The sequence below is a fragment of the Callionymus lyra genome, chromosome 5, assembly GCF_982586985.1.
Source record: "Callionymus lyra chromosome 5, fCalLyr1.hap1.1, whole genome shotgun sequence".
NCBI lineage: Eukaryota > Metazoa > Chordata > Actinopteri > Syngnathiformes > Callionymidae > Callionymus > Callionymus lyra.
In genome coordinates this window covers 30,327,109-30,350,821 of record NC_141822.1, presented here as the reverse complement: position 1 = coordinate 30,350,821, position 23,713 = coordinate 30,327,109, and the positions used below count along the sequence as shown (strand labels likewise).

General features: G+C 39.2%; 1 protein-coding gene across 2 annotated transcripts; it reads right to left on the bottom strand.

Moving 5' to 3' along the window:
• Nucleotides 1-1,935: 1,935 nt before the first annotated feature.
• rab27b (RAB27B, member RAS oncogene family) lies at nt 1,936-23,482 on the bottom strand. 2 transcript variants are annotated; one of them, XM_087791903.1, is made up of 8 exons: nt 23,270-23,395; nt 14,690-14,766; nt 14,453-14,622; nt 5,718-5,890; nt 4,294-4,382; nt 2,850-2,953; nt 2,660-2,783; nt 1,936-2,564 (listed from the first exon to the last, which is right to left on the bottom strand). In XM_087791903.1, the coding sequence occupies exons 4-8, from the start codon at nt 5,868-5,870 to the stop codon at nt 2,378-2,380; spliced, it is 657 nt and encodes a 218-aa protein (XP_087648029.1). In that variant the 5' UTR covers nt 5,871-5,890; nt 14,453-14,622; nt 14,690-14,766; nt 23,270-23,395; the 3' UTR covers nt 1,936-2,377. The 2 variants fall into 2 exon arrangements, with proteins under 2 accessions (XP_087648029.1, XP_087648030.1); XM_087791904.1 differs by lacking the exons at nt 14,453-14,622; nt 14,690-14,766 and having other exon boundaries at nt 23,270-23,482.
• Between the last annotated feature and the right edge of the window lie 231 nt (nt 23,483-23,713).

The window sequence follows — 23,713 nt, the reverse complement described above, 5'->3', positions numbered from 1 at the left end:
CAAGGTACAAAAGTGTTTTATAATCAAACACAAATTGTTTGTGCAGCTCACACACAGCATCAATAATGTGTCTGGAGTAATGACATATGATGACACGAGAACAGGAAGGTTTTAGCATGTTCTGAAGGTCCGTGTGCTGCCACAACATGACAATGGTGCGAGAAGAGAAACACGCGGTTAGATTAGTACTGTTACATTATTAACATGGGGATGTTTGGAAGAACAACACAAGAATCCAATTCTACTTTAAACAGTCAGGAATGTTTTTTTTCTATTTAAATCTTCTGGAAGATAACAAAAATTGGATTATTGACTTGTGACATTGATACCAAAATGACTCTTCCGCTTGTTAACTGTATATTATATTTGTATTTTCTGCTAAACACTGCCGTCACATTGCTAGACAATATAGGATAAATATGTCAACTCTAATGGAAATATCACAGCTATGAGGCTCCCAGAAGGCGGCAAATCAAAGCATATAAAGAACAGACAGGAGATGATACATAGAAAAATACATCCTTAAAGTGTGTCTGCTAAATTCATATTGGAGGCATCATTTGGTGAACAAGAACATTGGGAAGCTGAAAGAATGATAAAGGCTGATTCTCTCCTGTTGAAGTTCTTAAGGCAGGTAAGGGCATTTTTATCCTCAGCTCAAACTTCTTACTTTTGGTCCTCTTAACATCAAGATACATTTTAAATTATCTGAATAAACAAGTGTGTTATAATGTAACTTTTTAAAACATAAACAGGAAGAAAAGCAACACACTACAAGAGAAGTGTTGAGTTAGTCTGTTTGTTGTTAGCCTAGCACCAATATTAGCTTGCATCTGTTGGACTAGAGCTAACAGAATAGTAGCATTGTGCTAACAGAGCTTTTTTTCAAGATGGTTTTTGTTTGTCGATAAAAGATAGCACTGTCTTTTAAAAATGCTGGACATGATACATTTCATTTAAAACTTTACTTGTAAGTAACTAAGTAAGTCATTTATATTTGTAGAGCGCTTTTCCAGACCAGTATTGTTTTAATTCTCAATCATGTCTCTTTGTTGTTTTAAAATAGCATCCATTTTGTTTTCCTACAAAATAGCATCATTCATTTAAAAATAATAATTCTGCTTCATCATGAGTCTTAAGAAAATACATTTGTATGATAATAATTACAACTTTCCTTCTGGTTTACAACTATTATTATTATCGTTGTTGAATTAACAGCACAATGCTTCAGTAGAGATTTTAAATAAACTTTGTTTGCTATAGATGCTACTAGCTAACAAATACATGGAGTCAGTAGCATCATTCGACAGTTGCGTTAAAAAAAAAGATTTGTATTTCAGTAGTTTCTGTTTTTTATCCTTCCATTGAACATTACCAAAGTATAAAAAACAAAAACCAAATGATTTTTAATACCGTTATAGATGTCCTGGAACATTGGGATGACTAGTTAGCTCAATGCTCTCAACGCATCCATATCTTTCACTCTATAGGAATATAATTGTGCACGAATGACTAAGAAAAAAAAAACAGCAGAAGAAGAAACAGATAAAAAAAATGTGATTCTGATTCTTTTAACTATTAAGACTATTCTTATATTAAATATTATTCTACATAGGTATGTTATATGTTAACTTTGAATATGGCTATTTGAGCCTACATGTAGTTCACAACAAGGTTTAATGATCTTAACTTGTTTTGGATTATGTTTTTCCTCTGCATTTAAAAGCCAGAGTTTAGACACGACATTCCATCTGGTGCTATTGTGGCTTGAAAGAAATGTAAATAATTACCAACAGGCCTTCCTCATTCCTTTCATAGTGTGAGAAGGAGCCAGATTGTATTTACGAAGAGGAAGCCGTTTTGATCGAGTATTCTACTGCTGAGTTTGAGCTCTTAAATTTGACACGATGTAGGACTTCACTAAAGACAGCCATGTTTTCAACAGTCCATTTATTTTCAAGACAAATATAAAAAACTGCAGCTGTAAACATGCATAAAACAGAGGCCGCCAAAGCCCAAAACCTTCATGACAATCCACCACAACTCATCACGCCTATTTAGAAAGAGGTCTTATGCCTACCGTACAACACTGCTATGGCCCCCCGGGTGGCTAATACGGCTGTAGCACAGAAAGAGGATAGTGGGATAAAAACACTTTGGTCCAGAGTTTGATGAACTGTCTAAGTCAGGCTGCAACATTCAGACCAGGCACATCTAGTGTGACAGAGTTAGACTTCAGGACTCAACAGACCTGCAGGGACGTGAAGAACGAGCGAGGACTGGAACACAGCAGAGGAGGAGGAGGTCACTCAGACAAAGACACATGCAAGTAGAAGTGACAGGCTGGAGGAGGAGGGGCGGGTGACGGACTCTTCTTCTAACATGCACATTTCTTCTCGTTGGGCTGATCCGCCGACAGCTTGGTGGCGCCGTTGCCGTTGGCGGGTTCTGCGGGTGGTTTGTCCACACACTGCTCCATCCGCTTCATCACCAGGTCCAGGAGCGTGATCACGGCCTTGTCCACCTCCACGCCCGTCGCCGCGCTCGTCTCAAAGTACGGGATTCTGCATGAAGTACGCACTTAACTGCACCACCGCTCTCGCACTACATTTGATATCGTACAGCAGCTCAAGAGCATGTTTGTGTTCAGCAATCTCACCCGTATTTATCAGCCAGCTCCTTTGCTTGTTTTTCTTGGACCTCTCTCTGGTCGGCCAGGTCCGCTTTGTTTCCCACCAGCACAATGTCCGGGTTCTCGCAGTAGGCGTTGGCCTGCAGCTGACCTGTGGAGACAAGGGAAGCCGTGTTTGGACTCTTGAACAGTAAGTCGGACCGGTGCGTTCACATACTCATCCAGTTCCGGACGTTAAGAAAGCTCTGCTGGCTGGTGAGGTCGAACATCAGCAGGAACCCCATGGCGTCCCTGAAGAAGGCTGTTGTCAGGCTACGGAACCTGTCGACAGATGGTGTTTAGAATAGGAAGTAACGGTGTCATAGTTCAAAAATGTTTCTATATGTGAAGGCGAGAGTTCAAACTGTTGTGTAACGACTTTAAGGCACACTTAAAATCCTTAATTTGTTCAAAAATCAACAGTGCACTTCTACTACTACTAAATATATATAAATACTGGTTTTACTTACTCAACTATTCACGTGGTACACGGCTATAAAAAATCTGTCAAAAGGTTGCTGCACCGCAAGTCACCGTAGTATTACTCGCAAGGCTCTTAATACTCCTTGCACAGTAATACAATGAAACTGCACAAAATGTATATTTAATTTCCGTATATTTTACACCCTTGTCGTGACTTTTAACAATCCTTCAGAATAGCTTTTGAGTGATCGGCTGTCAATAATGTTTTGAGACAGTCTCAGAGTCGCACATCACATGACCAAAACACACCCATATTGGTCAGCAGCAGCTCTGCGTCAGGCATGTATATATTGGAGAGAAAGTGTGAGAAACGTGTCGTAGAAGTGAAAAATAACATGTAAAGAGTAAGTGATTTTCTGAACGCTTATGATTTCTTTACATGTGTAGATGTTGACAACCCCAAAAGTAACAATAAGGTAAGGTAAGGTAAGATAGAACTTTATTGATCCCTCAGGAGGTCTCCTTGGGGAAATTGTTTTTTTTCCCAATAGCCACAGCAAATACAGCATTTTTTCACAAACAAATAAATCAAAATAAAATAAGAACAAGAACAAAGAGAAATAAAGAGAAAGAACAAGATGATACAATCTAGTCTAAAGATAACGATAAAGAACATAGATCAAAGAAAAATAAAAAAGACAAAGGATACAAAGACTAACATAGAACAGAACATCCAGATACTTTCACTCCACTCCTGCCCCCGAACTCAGAATTGTACAATTTAATAGCCCGAGGAATGAATGAGTCCTTGAGTCTATTAGTTTTGCACCTGGGAAGGAGCATTCGTGCTCCATCTGCTTCTCTGCTCACTGATGACAGTGTTCAGAGGATGACTGACATCATCCATGATGGACAGTAGTTTGTCCAGAGATCTCCTCTCAGCAACTGTCACCAGTGAGTCCAGCTTCATGCCAACCACAGAGCCAGCCCTCCTGATTCATAATAAGAAGTACAAAAATAAAAAGCCAGTGCATCTCTTTCTTTTAGCTTACTCAAGGTTAGTAACTTTTGATCTGAACCTTAATGATGGTGAATGCACTTTTCAAAGTATGAACTCAAGCTATGAGGAGAGTGAAGTTTATGTGACATTTGATCTCTCTCAGATATGTTCATGTGTGGGTGAGGTAGAGGGCACTGACCTCTCCTGTCCTGCTGTGTCCCAGAGCTGAAGATGGACCTTAAAAGTTTTCCCTGCGGTGGTCCCATTGGGGTTGGAGGCTGTATAAACCTACAATAAAAGAGGGAGAAAGTGAAAATGTCAACCAGATGATGGATGTCTACACAACACATGTCTACAAAGGTTCATGTAGTTCATACATCATTTATAAATGGTGTGTGTGAGTCTAACACCTGCTCAAGTAGTGTTTTTCAAAGTGAAGATACAGACTCCTTCTTTAAAGGTGATGTCTAGACAGTGACACCAGGGGGTCTGAAGAGACTCCTGATGCAACACTGACCACCAAGACAAGAAGCAAGTGTGTGCAAACCATATATGACGATATGAGAATAGGTTAGGGTCCAGTATATTGTCCCTGACATAAAATTGTGTACATTACATGCGTTGTAAAACACGAGTTAAAAAAGATCAACAAGAACATAACAACCAAAAGTTTTTATGTTGTTTGGAATTTAAAGACTGAAAGCATTAATGCGTAAAATTGAACAGCACATGTTTGTGGCTCCCTCCACAACACACAATTATTCACAGAATCAAAATGTAACACTCCTTCCCTGCATTTAATGAAATATCTTTTTAAAAACTACACGTCACACAGACTACAGAGAGTAATGCTGTATAACAAATATTAGTAAAGTATATATTGGTGAGATGCTGAGGAAAAACAAGATCACAGTTTGTATTTGATCAATATTAGGCACAGCTCTCCACTGAATTTGCTTTGTTGTCACACACTCGAATTTTGTGATTTTGGTGAGTTACAATTGTGACTTTAAATGTACATACCGCCACCTTTGCCATTTTTTTGTTGTTGTTTTTTTTCCGATTGCAACCTCTGCGATTAAATAGCTTTCTATTAAATTGCTCCTGATAGAACCCTTACAATAGTGGTTCTTCTGTGTGAGTTATAACTGTTTAAAGTTAAACTACTAATTACAAATAACATTTAAAAAAAAAAAAAACACTTTAAAGCAGCACTAGGTAAAATTGAGTTACCATCATCACTGCGTAGGAGACAACTTTGGACTGAACTGATGGGATGTTTGATTTTGTGAAAATCCTTTTCTTTTTCCTTTCATCATTTTTAAATTTTACATTCACTAGTTGACAGTTAATGACCTATAGATAATCAATTTCACAGTCGAGGCTGGATTCCCTAACGTAAAGGTTCTCTGTTCGCCTCATCCAAATGAAATATTGAACTTCCAGATATTTATAACCTGAAACAAGTGACTGTAATGCACCGACCATCCATCATCCCTACGATGTTTTATTGTGACTTCAGTCCCTCGAGGACAAGTGAGTCACATGAAGGCTTCAGGGAGGTAAAAGACACACCGTTCTGTTTCCACAAGACGGGACCATGAAGCCTCAAGAAAACCTCACCACTCTCTTTTCCCTGAAGTCAATGCCGACTGTGGTGATGAACTTGGGATTGAACTTGTTGTCGGTGTATCGGTACAAGAAGGTGGTCTTCCCCACGCCGGAGTCCCCGAGAGCAAGGAGCTTTATCAGGTAGTCATAATCCCCATCAGTCATAGTGATGACCAGAAGTAAACCTGCAGAGACACACACACACAACAGTGTCAACAAAAACACGTTTCACAAGAAGACATGTCAACAAGATGATGTGCACTTGACGTGCCATGAAGATAACATTGTCAACTAAAATTTCAGATAAAAAAATTGCAGAAACTCAACAAAAGGAATCTAACTCTGCATCGAGAGTCAATGTTAGCATGTCAACACCAAGGTTCATAAATGTGTGTAAACAAAGATGTCTTTTCTAGAGCTCAAATAATTTGAATGAACATTTAAAAGTCAAATCATCAAGGAATAATGGGATGTGGACCTTATTTCAATAAAACACCTGACAGACTTCAGATGTTGAATCAATGTTGATTACAGGAGGAAAAATGTTGATGGTGTTCAGGAGTTCCACAAGGATTAAAAAGATATATAATAATATTAAGAAAAACTTAAATAAAAAACAGAATACGTTTGATCCATGATTCTTGAGCTGCGACAAGAGCATCACGTTTCGTGTAACGACTGTCTGCAACAGAGCAGCTTGTACTGGACCTCTTACTGGGTCACACTGGACGGGTCAGTGGTCCATTACAAGATACACAAGACAAAAACATTTCTTAGATTGTAAAGTTACACTGCCAGACACTTTCACAGCAGTGGGAGGAAACCATCGAGGCTCATTGTTGAGGGCGTGACAATCATAACACGTTTACATTCAGTCTGACGTTTTCTGTTGCAAAGATCAATGGTTATCATTACTGCCCTAATACACAGTAAATCTTGTAGGTCAGAGTGCAGGCAACAGCTGTGTGTTGATCGATCTGCTGTCCTGGGTGTCAGAGCTTGATTGTTTAGCACGAGTCAACAATTCCCACAAGGATAAGAGACTCTCCGCTCAGATTGCTAACAGAACCAACAACCTCAGTTACCATAACAACATGCAACACTATTCCTTCTTCTAAGATATTTTAGGCTTATGAGGCCGAGCTGAGGAGGAGGAATTTATGTGTAAATGTCCTGAATATCCTCCGGAAACGACCGCAGGTTACATCTTAAAACATTTAAAATTTATGAAGCAACTAAAGCAGCAGGAACAGGAACATTCTCTTTTCAACGTGTAACATTGCTGCTCTGAGGCCACATGGAGCTTCTCCTAAATTATGTAAGACGCTGCTTCCGTGCCCGGCTCGAGGATCAATCCTTATCTAAATAAAAAGGTGAAATCTTTGGCCATTTAATCAAACGAGCATTTCATCATGACCATCGCCCACTGTTGCCACGGAAACTAGTTCAGCCGGTATTTCTGTCCACATATAATCAAGCTTATTAACAATTTTATGGCCTTTTTAAAACTAATAAAGTGTGGCCTGGGGTCCCACATATGACCAGCTGCCCACCCTAGTTAGAGGGTCAGTCATCAAAGGCTGAGGGATTTACAAGTATTTTACTTTTGATTCGGTTGCATATTGAAGCATGTGATGGTGACGACTGATGAGCACTAATCTGATAAAAGCTTGAGCAAAGGTCTCATAACTCTTCTCTGGACAACATGTTCTTTCCGAGACATTAGCCAAGACGACTGGGACTTGAATGCAGCGCTTCTTGTTTTCATCCACTGTATTTGCAGTAATTGATATTAAATGTATTAGCATCACATGAACGCATTTTTATGACACTATAAATATTTGTTCTGTTGGTGCCTCCCAGTAAGTAATGTGACTTAAAAATCGTCATTATTCATGCTATCAAATACATGTTTTTTCCATCTGTTTACGCCTAAAACAATCTGATCCCAAAAATATTGCTGATGCTAATGTAGCAACGTAAAGCTAGCTAGCAATGGTTCATCTTCACCGCACAGATTTTTCATTCCCAGTTTAAAATTAGTAGCTGTAACGTGGTCACAATTGCTGCCTCAAACACATTTGTTATCATAACTCTTGTACTGAAAACCCCAAACTGGACACACTCTGCAGGTCGACACACCCGACAAGTGCTTCAATGATTTTCTGTAGCCGACAATGGACTGAGCTCACACTGACAGAGATTGGATCCTGATTTGATTCCAGGTCCCGGAGGCTTCCACCACTTGTCCAAAACCTGTCAAGACCACCGAGGCTCTTCGATTGTGTCCAATAACCAGATGCACCAGAGACACAGAAAAACAGCTGCTGTCGGTGAAAAAGAACGGAGTTGGCCGATTGCGAGATAAACACATTTGAATTCATTACAGCTCGTGACTAAGTGGACTTGACGGTGGTCTGACATACTTCCTGTATCCCCCAGTAATCCCCCCCGCAGGAGGGGAGATGACACCTGAACAGACATTCAGCACAGCTGATCGAAAAGGTCAGCACGGATGCAGCCGATCCAGGGAGCCTGCCTGTGTTTGGACATTTTGACCTGGTTTGAATGTTTTTCCTCAGCAGAAGCAGAACAAAGACGAGAGCGCCAGGCAGCGTCAGCACCAGCAGTTATTGATGAAGTGATGAAAATAATGGAAAACAAAGTCATGAAACAGAAATACTCCTCTATAAAGTGATGAGCCCTGGAGGAGGGACCACCAGACCCTCACCAATAAAATATATGTCCCTTCAAAACTGAGAAAAGTCCATGTGGACCAGTTTCTACTTCAAGTAAACTAAATTAAGTGCTGACTTAGAGCAGCAAAACTATTATTAGAGGCCCTCAATCAGAGTTCATACATGGCGTGTCCCAAATCAAGCCATTCTGCACTTACACTTAATATTTTGAGTACACAAGTGAAGTGTGGGAAAATGTATTGATGCAATGTGCTCTCAAACGGCCAGAAAATTGAGTGTGGATCGATGGACACTTTCCACCCTCAATGGTCGCCATCTTAGTGACATAGATGAAGCTAAATGGAAGCTTAATGCGAAACGAAAGGCGAAAAGAGCCGTCAAGTGTCGTGATAGGGTTCCAACGGCTGGTTGCATTGAGCGTTCAAAAGTAGTAGAAGAAGAAGTTGCCGAGTCATTTCTGGTGTGTAGCGGCGGTGTTTGATTTGAGACAGTACTACCCTGTCAAAATATGCATACTGCACAAGTAAGTGCACTGTTTTACAGTGAACTGTATAGCAGTGCACTTAGAGAAGTCTGCGATTTGAGACACGGTCTGCACGTCTTTTAACTGGAGAAACACAATGTGAAAGTATCCATCAATCCACTCTCACTTTTCTGGCTGTTTGATTGCGCCAGTTAAGTGAAATTGCACCTTTAGGGACAATTGATGTTTTTAACATGTGAAAAATTAAAAACTCTTGGTATGATGTTGATATGTTTTACAAATTCAAAATTAAAGTTTGAGATTTATGTTTTAAAAAAGAAGAAAAGAGAATAATATAACTTATTTTCAAACAATAATTCAGCTGTATTTATTTATGTATATTGATCAAGAAATCCCTGGTAAATAAAATGCTTTAATTTCAGTCTACAGTCTTCATTGTACGTGAGCGATGTTCACCAAAATAAAATGAATATGAAGTGCCTCGTTTGAAAACTTTAAAATGAACTGAAACTAATACAAAACAATATGAGATTGGAACAGAAAAACTCAGTTAAACAGCACTTGGTTGTGCATCTGTATCGAATGTGGAAACCCAGCCCTCGGCACTCTAATACGAAATATAAATAAAGTCACAGGATTGATGTTGCAGGATAACTTTTCCAACATTTAGTTACCTGAACGTCACAGCAAGTTTTTAAAGAACGTAAGAGAGCCTGAAGAAACAATCATCATCCAGAGCAGCCAAAAACCCTCTTTAGTATGTCTCCACTGCTGACCTTTCCTGATCATATTAGGGTTCAGCCTTCAGCTGCTCTTCAGATAAAGTCATTTGTAATCAGATCGTCTTTACCAGGACTTTATTTCTCTTGATGGCATCATGAAGAATTCGACTACCCTCTGTGTGTGGTCGGATCCAGCCGTGAGCAGAGACGAGGTCGTAGTTCATTAATAGGAAAGGATAGTAAATGTGTGTCAAATATAAGTGGAAGAAGCAGCACGGCGGGTCAGGTCGTTCTGATTCCCACTATCAAATAAATCATTGGCGAGAGAACTAGTTCTGCTGGAGGAACACTTGACATTTCTCTTCAAATCAATACGTTCTGCTTTCTTTCGGCGGTCACTGGCCGCACCAGTGATCTATGTCGGTGCAGCAGCACACCAGAGGCGGCTGGAGACAACCGACCCGTCCTCAGGATGTTCAGTCTCCAGGACACAGAGAAGTCAGACAGAAATCACCTGCTAGAGAAGAAAATCCCAGACACCAATTAGAAGAGAAACTCTTGTTTGTGTCACTCGTATCTGACGCTGTAATGTGGACCTCAACTGTTCCTGCGACGACTCGCGTGAATAGAATCTAAGGAAATGACATGAAAGAAGAAAATAGTTCTGTGCCGAGAGTCTCGTGGGAGTCGTCACTTCTCATTGACAGCCACTTTATAAAGCGTGTTTGTACTCTTGCTGGTTCACAAACACATCAATACCTCTCTGTAGAGACTTCACAGCTCCATCAGTAACCAAGTCAAGCAACTCTACATATGCTCAGCTGATTCTCAATGTGCTTTGAATGGATGCTGAATAACTCATTCTGTACGGTCCTGCTCCATGAATACATTCTTGGTTCATTGCATTGGGGATGTCATGTGATGGGTCACCTGATTGGATTTGTGGTTGTCTAGATGCCCTCCGGACACTGAAACACACACCAGCATTATCAGCTGAGACACCCGGGCCCCTATTTTCCTGATCCTGAATGTAACTCCACACATCTCCGGGTCTTTATATAAACTCAAAGAAATTAAAATATATATGTTGTTTGTACAAAAGCTACAATTAGCCGCCATGCTAACTGGAAGTCGTAATGTAGGTGCAGACTCAGGTCAGTGTGAAACTATGAACTGCCAACCATGAAATGTTTCACTGTTTCTCTTCTGATAATTGTCTTGTTTTTTTTAATACACTTTTGTACCAGTTATATAACAATGTGGTGTTTTTCTTGTAATTCAGTGTTTCTGTTTTCTCAAATTAGATTTAGTTGAAAACATATAATAAATGATTCACTTCTTGTTAGAATTATTTAAATACATTTAAATATTTACTGTATTTAATGTAACTGTTTTTATGAAGAAAAACTGTTTGAATAGCCCTTCAAAGTACTGTGAATAAATAGTGTAGAATATATTTATTTATCTAAGGTTTCTGGACAAAATATTTCCAACTTGTTTAAAATTATCTAATTTTATACTAATGACATATATTGTGTCAATTCAGTTGTGTTATCTATTTTTATAATTTTATAATTTTTTTATTTATCCTTTTTAACACTTGATTTGTTTATGGTTTTACATGACCATTTTCTTTCAGTTTTATTTCTAACATGGTTTGACTATATTTCACCTTCTTTTTTTCTGTCATTTCATAAATTATAATTTTCCCCATCTTTTAAAGAATTATTTTGACAGTTCCTCACCAATTTGGCAATTTGAACAATTTGTCGCTTATAGTTGCTTTGAAATACTGACTTCTTGTATAGATCTCATGTCCACAGGTCAAATAAATGCTGAGTGTACCAAAGCTAGTATTGCACTTGACAGAAACACCATGAAATGCTTCTTTATACACTTAATGCAAATTAAATGTAGATTCATGTTTTCACACATGGTCTCAAATATTTTCTCTAAGAACAAACATTTATTCCCTTAACATAGCCCTGGACAAAATGTAACCCGGGGGCCACATGATGCAACAAGCTTAGACTAAAATGATAAAACTAATCATTTAAAAATGTTTCTAAATATACATTAAAGAAAATGAATTCATACCATTTCCCCGACTTTTCTTCCTACTTCAACTTTGCCTAGAATTGTAATTATTTAATGTATAATTTCATTTAATCAATTTTCCTTTTATTTATTTAGCAGTACGCAAAATAAATAACTATTTGTGATGTGGCCCTTTAGAAATATAAACTGCCTACTCCTGCCCCAACTCCAGATCATCTGCCCATTTCTACTCCACAAACGTGGAAATGTTTCACGACAGGTAGAAGCTTACCTTGAGCTTAGCTTGAAAGATATTTTGTGTATCTAACCAGAGTATGGAAACCGGTGACATCATCATCGTCAACACAGCTTCTTCCACTATGTGTTTGCACCCGTACAGGTTTTAATTTAAACAATATTATGCTGAAGACTCATGTGACTGTCAGTCAAACCAGTTTCAGTAATTACTGTCAAAGCAAATGTTTTGTTAAAAGTAATTACATTACTTTTTAACCTGTCTTTGCATAAACAAACAAAGGGTTGCTCCAGATCTCAGTGCGCCGACAGGATCACCTGGACATTCACTTCTCGACCACAAGTCAGCGTATCCTCTCGCTTTAATTAGGCGTCTTGACTCTGAAGGAAGCGTCAGCCGAGTTACCCGCAGACGTGCTGGAGAGGCTGAGCTTTAATTGGCATCAGAGTCTGTCGTAGAACGGAGGTTTTATACGCCCAAATGAACGAGTTATCTTCTGAAAGTACAGATCTTATGATGACTCCATGGAAGATCAATCATGAGAACCTTTTACACCTCACCTTTATTTATTACAACATTTATTTATTATATATATAACGTGTATTTGTATATTTTTTAACTTCAGTAAAAAATGTTTTTTGTAATCCATGTTCAACAATCGTACGCTTGGAACCAATTCTTGATTTCACATACATCATACAGTTACACACTTGCAGAAATGATACACTGCTCAGTGGTAGAATTCTTAGCCATTTTCAACAGTTCACTAAATTCTAACCTGAAATCAAACCATTTTCACTGGAATCAATCGGTGTTTTACATTTCATCAAATCCGACAAGATAAATAAACATATTATTTCTGCCCCTTCCCATGCTTTTCTATTTCACTGAAAATAAAATGAACTTCATACATGTATCTCGGTTTATTTATTATTAATATCACACCATGTGGTCTTCATCTATGTCTTTTGATCCTTTATGTATGCCCTATGATTATTTATTAATACCATGTGTGGAGTGTGCATGTTATGTGTCATGTGATCATTTATGGGGGTCATGTTTATATTATAAACTTCATTCTCACCTGGCTAACCTGAAGGTTACAGACATCACCAGAGTAGTTCACTTGTTCTAACTCTGCTTTTGAATGAACACTTGAGCAAGGCAGTGACACCTCTCACAAGACTGGAAGTATTCTTGTTGGATCATTAATTCAAACATAGTAGACAACTCAGTCAAGATGTTCTTTTTTCCCAGCAAGTTCCGTCTGTATTTCAAGTTTCGCTGCCAGTTGTTTATTTCTTCCAGTGTTCAATTCATGTGACCAAAACCTCAGGACATTTTCCCGGAATGTCTTGGGATCACTTGACACAAATAAACAGTTAATATGAAGCACTACATAAAGCTTTTGTTTCCTTCGTCAAATATCTGTAAACAACTCAAGTCTGGAAAAAAAAAGCCTGAATGTTGCTCTCTTAAAAAAGCATTTAACAGACAGTTACTTGTCCTGGAGTTTCTTTTCCTTTTTATGAATACCTTTTAAAGAATAATTATTGCTTTTCCATTCAGATTGATCAACAATAAATAAATAAAACAATACATTTATTAATTTTAAATGCCCAGAATTATTTCCAGATGAAAGAATTAAATCTCATGTCCGGACAAGTTTTCTATTGTTATGCGAAGATAACAACACCTACATTTATATACATTTTCTATACAATAGAACACCTGTAACTTTTATTCCACGCAACTTTCAAATCTCCCAATTCTAAAACACATTATAGTATTTTCGGTCCTTCTTCTTCACTAACTATTTTGACTCTTTCCACCTCACAAGCTGTTCCTATTGAGCGCCCAATAAACTTTACAACGCAAGTCCTCATCAAACCAGTCGATTTCTTTCCTGCCAATCTCCCTCCTTCACTTGAAGCAGCACTTTTACGCTGTTACCATCCAAAAAACTGTCTACACAGGCATTCAGGAGGCTCGTCTATCTCATCTTGTACTCTAAAGGATTTTAAGACGAGCAGGTTTAGGCTCTTTAAAATCCTGAGTCATTGTTAACCTGTTGACTCTGCTGAGGCTCCAGTAACTGACATGTCTGTTGGTCCTTTCCTTTCACAATAAATGGAACTCTTAGTGGGAAAAGAAAGAGATCCAAACAATTCTCAATTGTAAGTTGGGAGAAGTGATGCTGAAGAATGTCCAATGAAGTTTCATCAATTACATTAGAATGTTGGCGTAACAAACGTGATAAAAAGCAGCAGCTCATGGATCTAAAGTTAAGTATAAAAACGTTCTCTCTATAATCTTCATTACGTCAAGCAAACAATTTACCATCAAAAGAGAATAATGTTTCCATCTACCTTTCTCTTCGTTCACAGCATCACATGAGCCAGAGATAACATTTACGATCAGTCATAAGAAGAGACAAAAGGCAGTACATGTGATCCGACTACACGCTTCCCTGAAAAGCTTGCCTCAGTGTTTGTCTCCCCCCGCCTCGCCGAACAAACCAACAAGTCCCTTAACTGTGATCCACTCACCTCTCGTGGCTCCTGATTCACCTGGGAAAAGTCCTGAGGGAAACGACCCGTCCTGAGCAGCTGACCAGCAGCCGTGCGTCCACACCACCGACTGACTGACCCTCTCACTCACAGTGACAGCCCGACTCCCATCAGCTGAAGACCACTCCCCCCTTCGACCAGCTGACTTGCTGCAGGGATGAGTGAGGCCGTCAACCAGCAACTTTATGATCAACCAAAACCAGAGCGTAAACTAACCGGCAACTGTCCTGGTTAACCACGTTACTGCTGGTGCTCTTCACGTCCAGCTGCTTCCTTCTGACGGTGACACTTCCCTGTTTGAAGAGAGGGTGTGGCTGAACACACACCGACACGGTCGCACACAGATTTTCCTCCTCTTACATGACATAACACCACACTGGAGATAAAGTCATGCAGAAGTTTGTGTGTATTTGCACATGATGGAGGTGATAACAAACCACTAAAAAACACACATTTCACGCTGAGGAGCATTGGCTTCACGAGAAAAAGAGTCATAAATTAAAAGTAGCTTGAATAAATTAGAAAAAAACTGTGTTTGTGGTTTATTTACAGATATTATCAACAAGGTTAAGTGAGAAGAAGAGTCATATTAAAGTAGGCAAGTATGACTCAAGGCCTATAGTATTGTGTAGATGATCCAGTATCACTTAAACAATGTGTTTTCTACAGTTGTTTTTTTTCACCTGCTTCTTGCTTCTCTCCTCATCCTCCCCCTTCCTCACACAATAAAGTTTTACCTTACCTTACAAACACCACGGCAGTGATAGCCCCAAGCTAATAGCAGTTAGCATGACTAGCAGGTCAAAAGTGTTACGAATGATTGACAACATGTTGGGGGTCGACGACAGCGACAACCCTAACACAACTTTTGTCAACTGACCAGTAAGTTTTGTTTTTAAATCAATTTGGAAAACTTTGACAAGAGCAACTATATTAGAAAAAAGGCCATGTTTATGTATTTGCTAAAGTTTTCGTTTCACAAATATGTTTTCTGAAAGATTAAAATTTAGTTTATATTGTTATCTTTGCAAGTCTAGAAAATCATTGAATGCAATACAGATACTGTTTTCTATAGTCTCAATACATCCTTAGATATGTATTTTAACTGTATATAATCTAGCAAATGAAAAAAACAAAGTACATTTTTTGTTGTAATCTGGATAATATAGTTATCATTACATTTATGTTGACAATCATGGAAAAATGATGAAAGTTATATTGTGTGTAAAATTGGTTAATACATTTTAATAAAAGCACCATTATCCTACACCCTTCAAATAACATTACAGAAGTTGCCACTTTTTTAAAAGTTAAAAAATGATTTACCACTTATTCAACATAGTCAGCATCGTAACGTTAAATAATTATCACTTTAGTTTGGTCCCCTCTATGATCAAGTTTTTACTTTTAACAAAAATGCAGATCTTAAGTAAGCCACGATAGAAAGGGTAACATTTAGAAAAACATCCTCATGTTGATCATGTGTTTTCCTCAAAAGTTAACATTTTCTAACGTCACAAACGGGAATCACATAACAACCCTGTTATTTATAACAGTTGTTGTGTCAGAAATAGTCTCGCTATAACAAAATGGTGTACAAGTTGTCTTCTATCGTGATAAAATGATGACAATAAGAGCGAAAACGATCAAACCCCTCGACAACTTGAGTGCACATGATATACTGGACCTTCAAAGCAGTGGCGGACAGTGGAACGACTGTGCTCGCACATTAACGCTTAATAAAGGTTCAGTGCTCTCATGACAGTGGGAGCCGAGATCTGGTTGGACAGCACGATGAGAACACACCAGTGTGTCTGGGGGATGGTGCGTGGGCTTGTGCGCGCTACTTCCAACACAAAAATTCAAAAAATGTCTTGGATACATGAAAACGCTGACCTCACTGGGGATTAAATTAGAAACGGGCATTGATGTTCTGCCAGGTTTCATGGACCAGAGACGATTAGAATCGTTTTAGCGAAGTGTGATACAAGAAGTCGCTCTGAGGGAGCTCAATGAAACTGCTGGTCCCGAGGAACCACTTGATGCTTGCGACTACAAACAGGCAGATACAATGACTCAAGCATATTTATTCCAATAGATTTGATCAGAAAGCTGTGTTGAATCTCTGAGGTTTTCCTGCTTTAAATTTGCAGCTGAACAAGACCAGTTATGGAGCCTCGTCCTCCTGATCTAACCAGTTAGATGAGCTGAAGCAGAGGGGGTTTGAGACCTCGTACTGGGAAGCAAAGAGGACAGAGTCAGATGAACCCACTACCCCAGGAGAGTCGTACATGGTGCACACATGTTGTAAAGTATCCTCCGAGTCAACAAAGAGCGACTGTACACGCTCTTCAAGATTCATTCTCACAAGGTGTACCAGTCATGCGTTTACTCGGCCATGTTGAGAGAAAAGCCGGCAGAGGAGTCTGAGTCACAGTCACCGGACCGGAAATGTGTATTCAAGCTCTACTACCTCTAGGGAAAACTTAACTGCTGCCCCCCAGACTTACTTAGTACTTGTGTGTCATATGCAGAATATACCTATGGTACCATCGGACAGGTTAGTCAAGACATAAGCAGCCAACTCTCATCGCACCACCCGCTTCTAATACCTGCTTCTTATGATCTCAGCAACAAACACATCCATTGAAGAGCCAGAAAAAAAATGTATTACCCTTTATAGTAACATTACTTTTCACCCAAAATTAATATTATGGTCATGACCAAAGATAATTTTCCTTCGTCCTCTTACCTTTTCCCCGCTTGCTCTAAATAGGAACATATTACTGTGAAAATAATCCCAACCTTTAGTCCACATGACAGTGAGTAGAAAATGACATTTGAATTACGGGTGAACTAACCCTTTAAGTGGTATTAGACATCATTTGTATTATTTGAATGCATTTTTCAAAGTACAATTTGCTTTATTATATTTTTAATGTGCTCTTGTTCAACTGGGTACACACCCGGTTTGTGGCAGTTGCATTTATTTCCATAATGGTTTAAGTATCCTAAGGTTTTATGGATATTTGTTAGTAGTGCTTTAACAGTATCACATTTATTACCTCCTTTAAGGATGCAACCGTTTATCATTGTCTGCAATTAATAATAAAAATAATTAAAAAAAATAAAGATTACACTTCAATTATATTTTAAATAAATGTTGATAATAACACTAGGTTTTAGATAATAATTATACAAATAACATGTGTGGTAAAATCCCAAAATTAAAGATTTTCTTGTGATGTGTTACGATAATGTGGATAAGTGTGAGAAAATATCTTCTCACCACCAAACTTGTGAGTTTCTTTGGGGCATTGAATGCTGAGAAAATAAAGTGCATTTACAAGCTGGAGTGTAAACAAGTCAACAGGTCATGCAGTGGTTATTAGGTTGCAGGAATGTCCACTCCTAATTTAAGTGTGTGCACGGAGGAATGTCCTTCCACACTCTCTCTATTGTGAGACGAGGTGAGCTGGTCTTGGGTCAAGAGGTGACAAAATGCAAGTCTTCCTCAATATTGGAGCTTGTATTATTAACAAGAAAAAATAATAGCTTTATTTTGAAAAGCTAGTCTTTCAATGGATGATCAATGTTGTATAATTTCTTACTCAACTGTAACCAAGCGAATGAATGTTGGGTATTTCAAAGTTGTAACACCACAAGCGGTTATTTATTTCAAGCGTGTCCACAATCCAAAGAAGTGTATGGTTTGTTCGCAGCAGCTTAAAGAGGGTCCTTGTGTTGTGCTGGCTGACGGTCATGGTATCACGTCACGCTCCTCACAAGTCATGCTCCAGTCATTCGCTCACACAAATGCTTCCATGATCCAAGATAAAGAATAAGAATCATGTTGAAGATGGATTTGTTTGGTCTCAGCCACCAGAGGGCAGAAGGAGAACTCATCTCAAGCTTGAATTAGAAGAGCTTCCTCTTCAGCAGGTCTGTAGTACGACTCCACTGGAAGACGCTGCTGCTGACAACACGGAGAGAAAGTAAACCCACACACGCGTTACTTGCTGACTGACATCCTGACGGTAATGTGGGAGACAAAGAGCCTTGTTGGACCACTTATAAAGTCAGCTGCAGCTCCATGTGTGAGTCACAAGGGGTGAGACAATGACACCGAGAGGAGGAGGAGGGTGGGGGAGAAGAAAGCAGCAAGGAGGGATGAAGAAGGAGATATTTAAATCAGCGGCTGAAGAGTTGACTCATCATCATCAAACAAGCGTCATGGAGAGGATCAGTTTGTCCGATACGTGACCCCGGGACGACATTGTATATAATGTCCATCAACTGTGCATTATTCACAGCAATATATAATACACAGTAGCTGCTCACACAGCAGAAGAGAACGGGTGTGAGCAAACTTCAGGCAGAAGTTGGAGAAGAGACTTGATGTGAAAATGTTATCAAGGGTGACATTAGTGATTCTGAGGCAGACAGTCTCAGGGTGTGATACGTATGAAGTCTGACTGAGACGTGTGGAGCACCACGCCCTGAGACCGTGACGAACGCACACACCAATATGTCGAGAGCTTTAATATTTAATGACCGGCAGAAACTACCCTCATAGAATGAGTTTTCTCTCCTCAGAAGAAACTGATGGAAGGACATCACGTCCAGCTACTCTACATGTTGTCGTCCATCCCAGAGGCAGACAAAGTCTCTGAGCGACACCAACCAGGCAGACTCACACAAGTGAGGCGTAATAAAGTGAAAGATAATAAAAAGGAGGCTGATATGATTTAAAGTCAACTTCTCAAAAGTCATTTCCAAGATGCAAGTGCTCTCTAAGGAAACAGGAGCGGCATCGTGACCACTAACTCTTAGCACTCTCCTCCTCCTCCTCGTTTTCTTTTCCTCCTTCATCTTCCATCCATACTATCTGTGCTGTCACCAGGCAACTGGCCTTCATTTCCTCCATATCTTCTCTCTTAACTTGAACCCTCCTCTTCCCTTTTCTTCTCCTGGTGGATTTTTCAGCTCGCTTCTCCATGACTTACTGTTGTTATATTTAAAGTAAAATGACAAGACTTCTGTCTGAGCCGAGATGTTGATACATGAAGATATCTAAATATAGTTGTTTTGTTGTGATTAAAGCTGCTGGAGAAGAGGTACAGGGGGTCATGCTGAATAACAGGTAGAAGAAGAGAAAGACAACCAGGTGCAATATATGTTACATTGCATCAGAGCTACTGGGTTACATTTGGATTTCTACATAAACAGTGATGGAGATTGAACATGGTTTGACATGTGATGCACAAGTTCATGTACATAGATCTACTGTATGTCCGGCCCTCAAGAGGTCAACGTATGAATGCATTTGATCCCCAACTAACCATTTTAGTTTGTATTTATTATCCATTGTGACTGTGTTTTTTACTTAGGTGAGAATGTATTTAAAATAAATTAATCTAGTTTTGCTTATTCAGCCTTTATACACAAGTATGCATAGTGTCTGTTTTACAGCTTAACGGCCCCTTATGGAAGTCATTCAGTCAGTATTGAACGTGAAATTTAACAACTTCTTTATTCACTGTGTTTATCCACTAACATGACCAACATCCCAATATACTGGAGGACAACAAACGGACGCATGTTTACAAGTGAAAGACTGAAATTACTGCAGAGCTAATGCCGACTGACATTTGCCACTGGGAAGGTCACATTTCCCCCGACTGCAGGCGCAAGAATTTTCCAAATGGGAAAACAAAACTGTAAAACATCCTAAAGCTAAGAAAGAGGATTTTTTTTTTCTCCCCCTGACCTTTCCCATCACGGGTCACAACGTATTGGTCCAATATATACAACAAAAAAAGTTAACTTTCATTCTCAACTAGCTGAACTACCCGCACTTTGCTGGTGTGAAAATACATTTGAAAACCAAAAAACAAACAGGAGAAAAAAAGAGGGTGGATTATGGGTATTCAAATGACCAAACTCTGAAAATCATCATTATTAACTATTGAATAATTATCGAAAAAAAAATTCCATGAAATTGGACCATAGTTGCTTATTTCTTAGACCCTAACAATAAACCAATGAAGCTGAAATCCGGGAAATCTACTTAACTTATTTTACTTAATATACATTGTTTAAATTTCAGAAAGTTTTGTACACATTTCATTTTCCATGGGGGTCTTCTGGCCCCCCTTTCCCTTGACCTGGTCGAGCTGTCCTCCCCTCTAAAACCTTCACTGTGAGGTCAGTAGTCTACAGTACATGCTCACTTTGGATTTGGGAGTCTATAAGACGTTAAGATGAGGGACACAAACACAAGCGCGCACACACCTCACACACACAAACAAGCCACAACATAACTTCCAAATGTACATAATGAATACCTTGTTTACCTTTAAAAAAATATACTCTATAATGCATTGTTGTTAAACAGTTGAAGCGAGTTTTATGTTTTTATACATAATAATTGGAGTGGAAATGAAAATTAAACTCTAAAACATTAAAAAGAAAAGTGTAACTTGTTTGGATTAAATGAGAAGTGTACACTAAGGATATTGGGACAAATATGGTCTTTTTTTCACAAAATGCCAGACTTATTCAAATTAATACTAAAATAATAGCCATATTAAAAAACTGCTGGTAAAACGTTCACTTCAATCAAGGGTGGCTACAATATTATTGAGTTTGTTTTAACTTAACTTCCGTTGCAATGTCAGTGTTTCACCAATAGATGGAGATACGTGACGTGTCAGTCAGGTGAAAATTCAAAAGGACAAGTGAAAAGTCAAAACCAAAAGTAAAAAGTAATTGTGGGCCAACCACCGCTGATTTGTCTATCTCAGGAGGCACACTCATCTTGAAAAGAGGAAGTTTGGACGGCAAATTATGAGCCACTCGAGACTGTAAAATCTGATGAACTGATAATCTGAAGGCAGCATAATTAATAGTTAATCTAGTTAAACACACTGCCATTTAGGTGGAATCATATAAATACAAGAGATGTTATCTCAGGAAAACAGGTGTTTAATATTTTTATTAGGCAAACATGTACTGTTCTGTCTCCAAACAATCAGGTCCTTTAGTCTCACAAAATCTTTCAGATCTCAAAAATGGACATGCCACAAGTAATTCTGTCCAGGGGATGCTTTTACACGCTTCTATGGTCCAACTGTGTAAACACACAATGGACAACACAATGCACACTACTTGAAAATTCACAGGGCATCCCCCAAAGACGTCTCTCTGGCATCAGAGATGATGCGACTTGCTTGTGTGACTCACAGCGTTAAATGAGACAACAAGAGTTTGTTTTGGCCAAATATGAAACTTCCACATCATTAAATATATATAAAATATTTATTTTTTTCAAGATTACTTTATTCTTTCTTCCATTAAGATTACTGGTGAAACCAATGTGCTAATTTAATGTGAAATCTCAGTAAATGATTCTTCACTTGTGAGTTGAAATCAATAAGAGCAGCTGATAAGAGGGGAGGGGGGGGTCATCAGCTTCTTAGAGAAAGGTCATGTGACTAAACACTGGCTGGAATCCTCTGCAGAACAACCTGTTGAGGCTCCCTAAACAAGACACGCATGCTCTCCTTACTTTACATTCCCCTTTCTGGCATGTGCCTCAAAATCAAGCTCTAAAACAGCATCAACTAGAGACACAGCGTGGACGTCCCACTGTGGCTTCAACCACTGCTGCTAGTTACATACATTATTAACATCCTGCAATTAGTCTCTAAGCTGCTGCTTCCTTCGACAACAAGAAAACACCAAACAGCTCTCAAGCAGAACGAAAAAACAAAACATGGCAGCCGCTTTGATTCAATGTCACACGACTGCGCAAGACCCCCTCGAAGGCAGCATAAAAGTTCAAGTCATAAGATATATGAGGCACGTCTCACTCCAGCAGTGCGGAGATTTGGGATGTCAATCGTTGTTTTAAAATGGAAACTGTCAAAAAAGATTGATTGACTAGAGAGCGAGACACACAACCACAAGAAAACACACACATGATGGGCAGGAAGTGGAAGAGGAAACACCAAATCAAACACTAAAGAACGTAAATGTTAAGGATGATGATGGTTTGTGACACTATCCATACTGTCAGAAGAATACAGCTCAACACTAAGTTTGTTTCGATATAAGATGCTCTTTTTTTCATTAATGGTGAAAATAAATGACATTAAAAAAAAAAAAATCTGTATTTATGAATGCATGAACGGAAAAGTGTGCATTTTATACACTTTTTGTCATTTACACAGTCCAATACATCATGATGGGATTTGTGCAAACCATAATAAATCAAGTGCATTCTCTGACTACTACTGCATCAATACATGGACACAGACCATAATAAAGCAGTTATTAGTGTCACCACCGTGATGTTGTGATTCATACCAGTGACCAGAGAGTTTTAATAAAAGTGTGATAATCTAACACATGTATGGAAGCATCTTCAGCTGCGAGAGAGAGTGGATGGACCAGAATAACTATGTGAAATAATGTAGTTTAAAAACAGTTATATTCTCCTCTGTGGTCCTGCATGTTTGAATGAGTCTTTGAAATAAAGTTGATTCAAATCGAGTTAAAGTTGGACCAACTGTTGCAGCAGGTCCTGCAGCCACAGGCCTGAGGTGAGAGGAGAGAGACCTGCTGAGCTCAGACACACAGACACGTTGTAAGTCTGACGCTGGACTCCAGATGCTGCAGAGATCCTCCAGCCTTATGACTCATCCACGTCTCGAGACGAGCTCCACGCGAACCCCCCCCCCCACAGCCGAGCTACAACGGATCCATCGTGACCCCATCACTCCCCGCTCGTACCTTTACTGTGAGGCTCGGAAACCAAGTCAGATGTTCCTGGCAGGTGTCTGCTGCTGCTTCCTGGCCGCGCCGAGCCCTCCTCCGAGACGTCGCATCTCTCCTCGGGTTCCGATCCAGAAGAAGCCCGGAGACACTGGAACACTACAGCGGGTCGACACAGGAGAGAAAGCGTGTGTTGGGTTGAGTGGATCTGCGAGAGCTGGAACAATGTTGCAGATGAATCTCACACCGCTTCACTGAGGGGTGGAGTGACGCGAGCGAGGCGTTCAGGGAACCTCGGAAATGAGGCTTTACATTTTCCACCAGTAAGAGACGAGCGCGTACTTTACTGCTCGTGAAACGTAATGGAAATCGTACATAACCTATTTTAAAATATAAATACTTTCATTGCTTTTTGTCTCCCTGACGATGTCGTGTAGTTTATTCTGATAACGATTGAAGCAA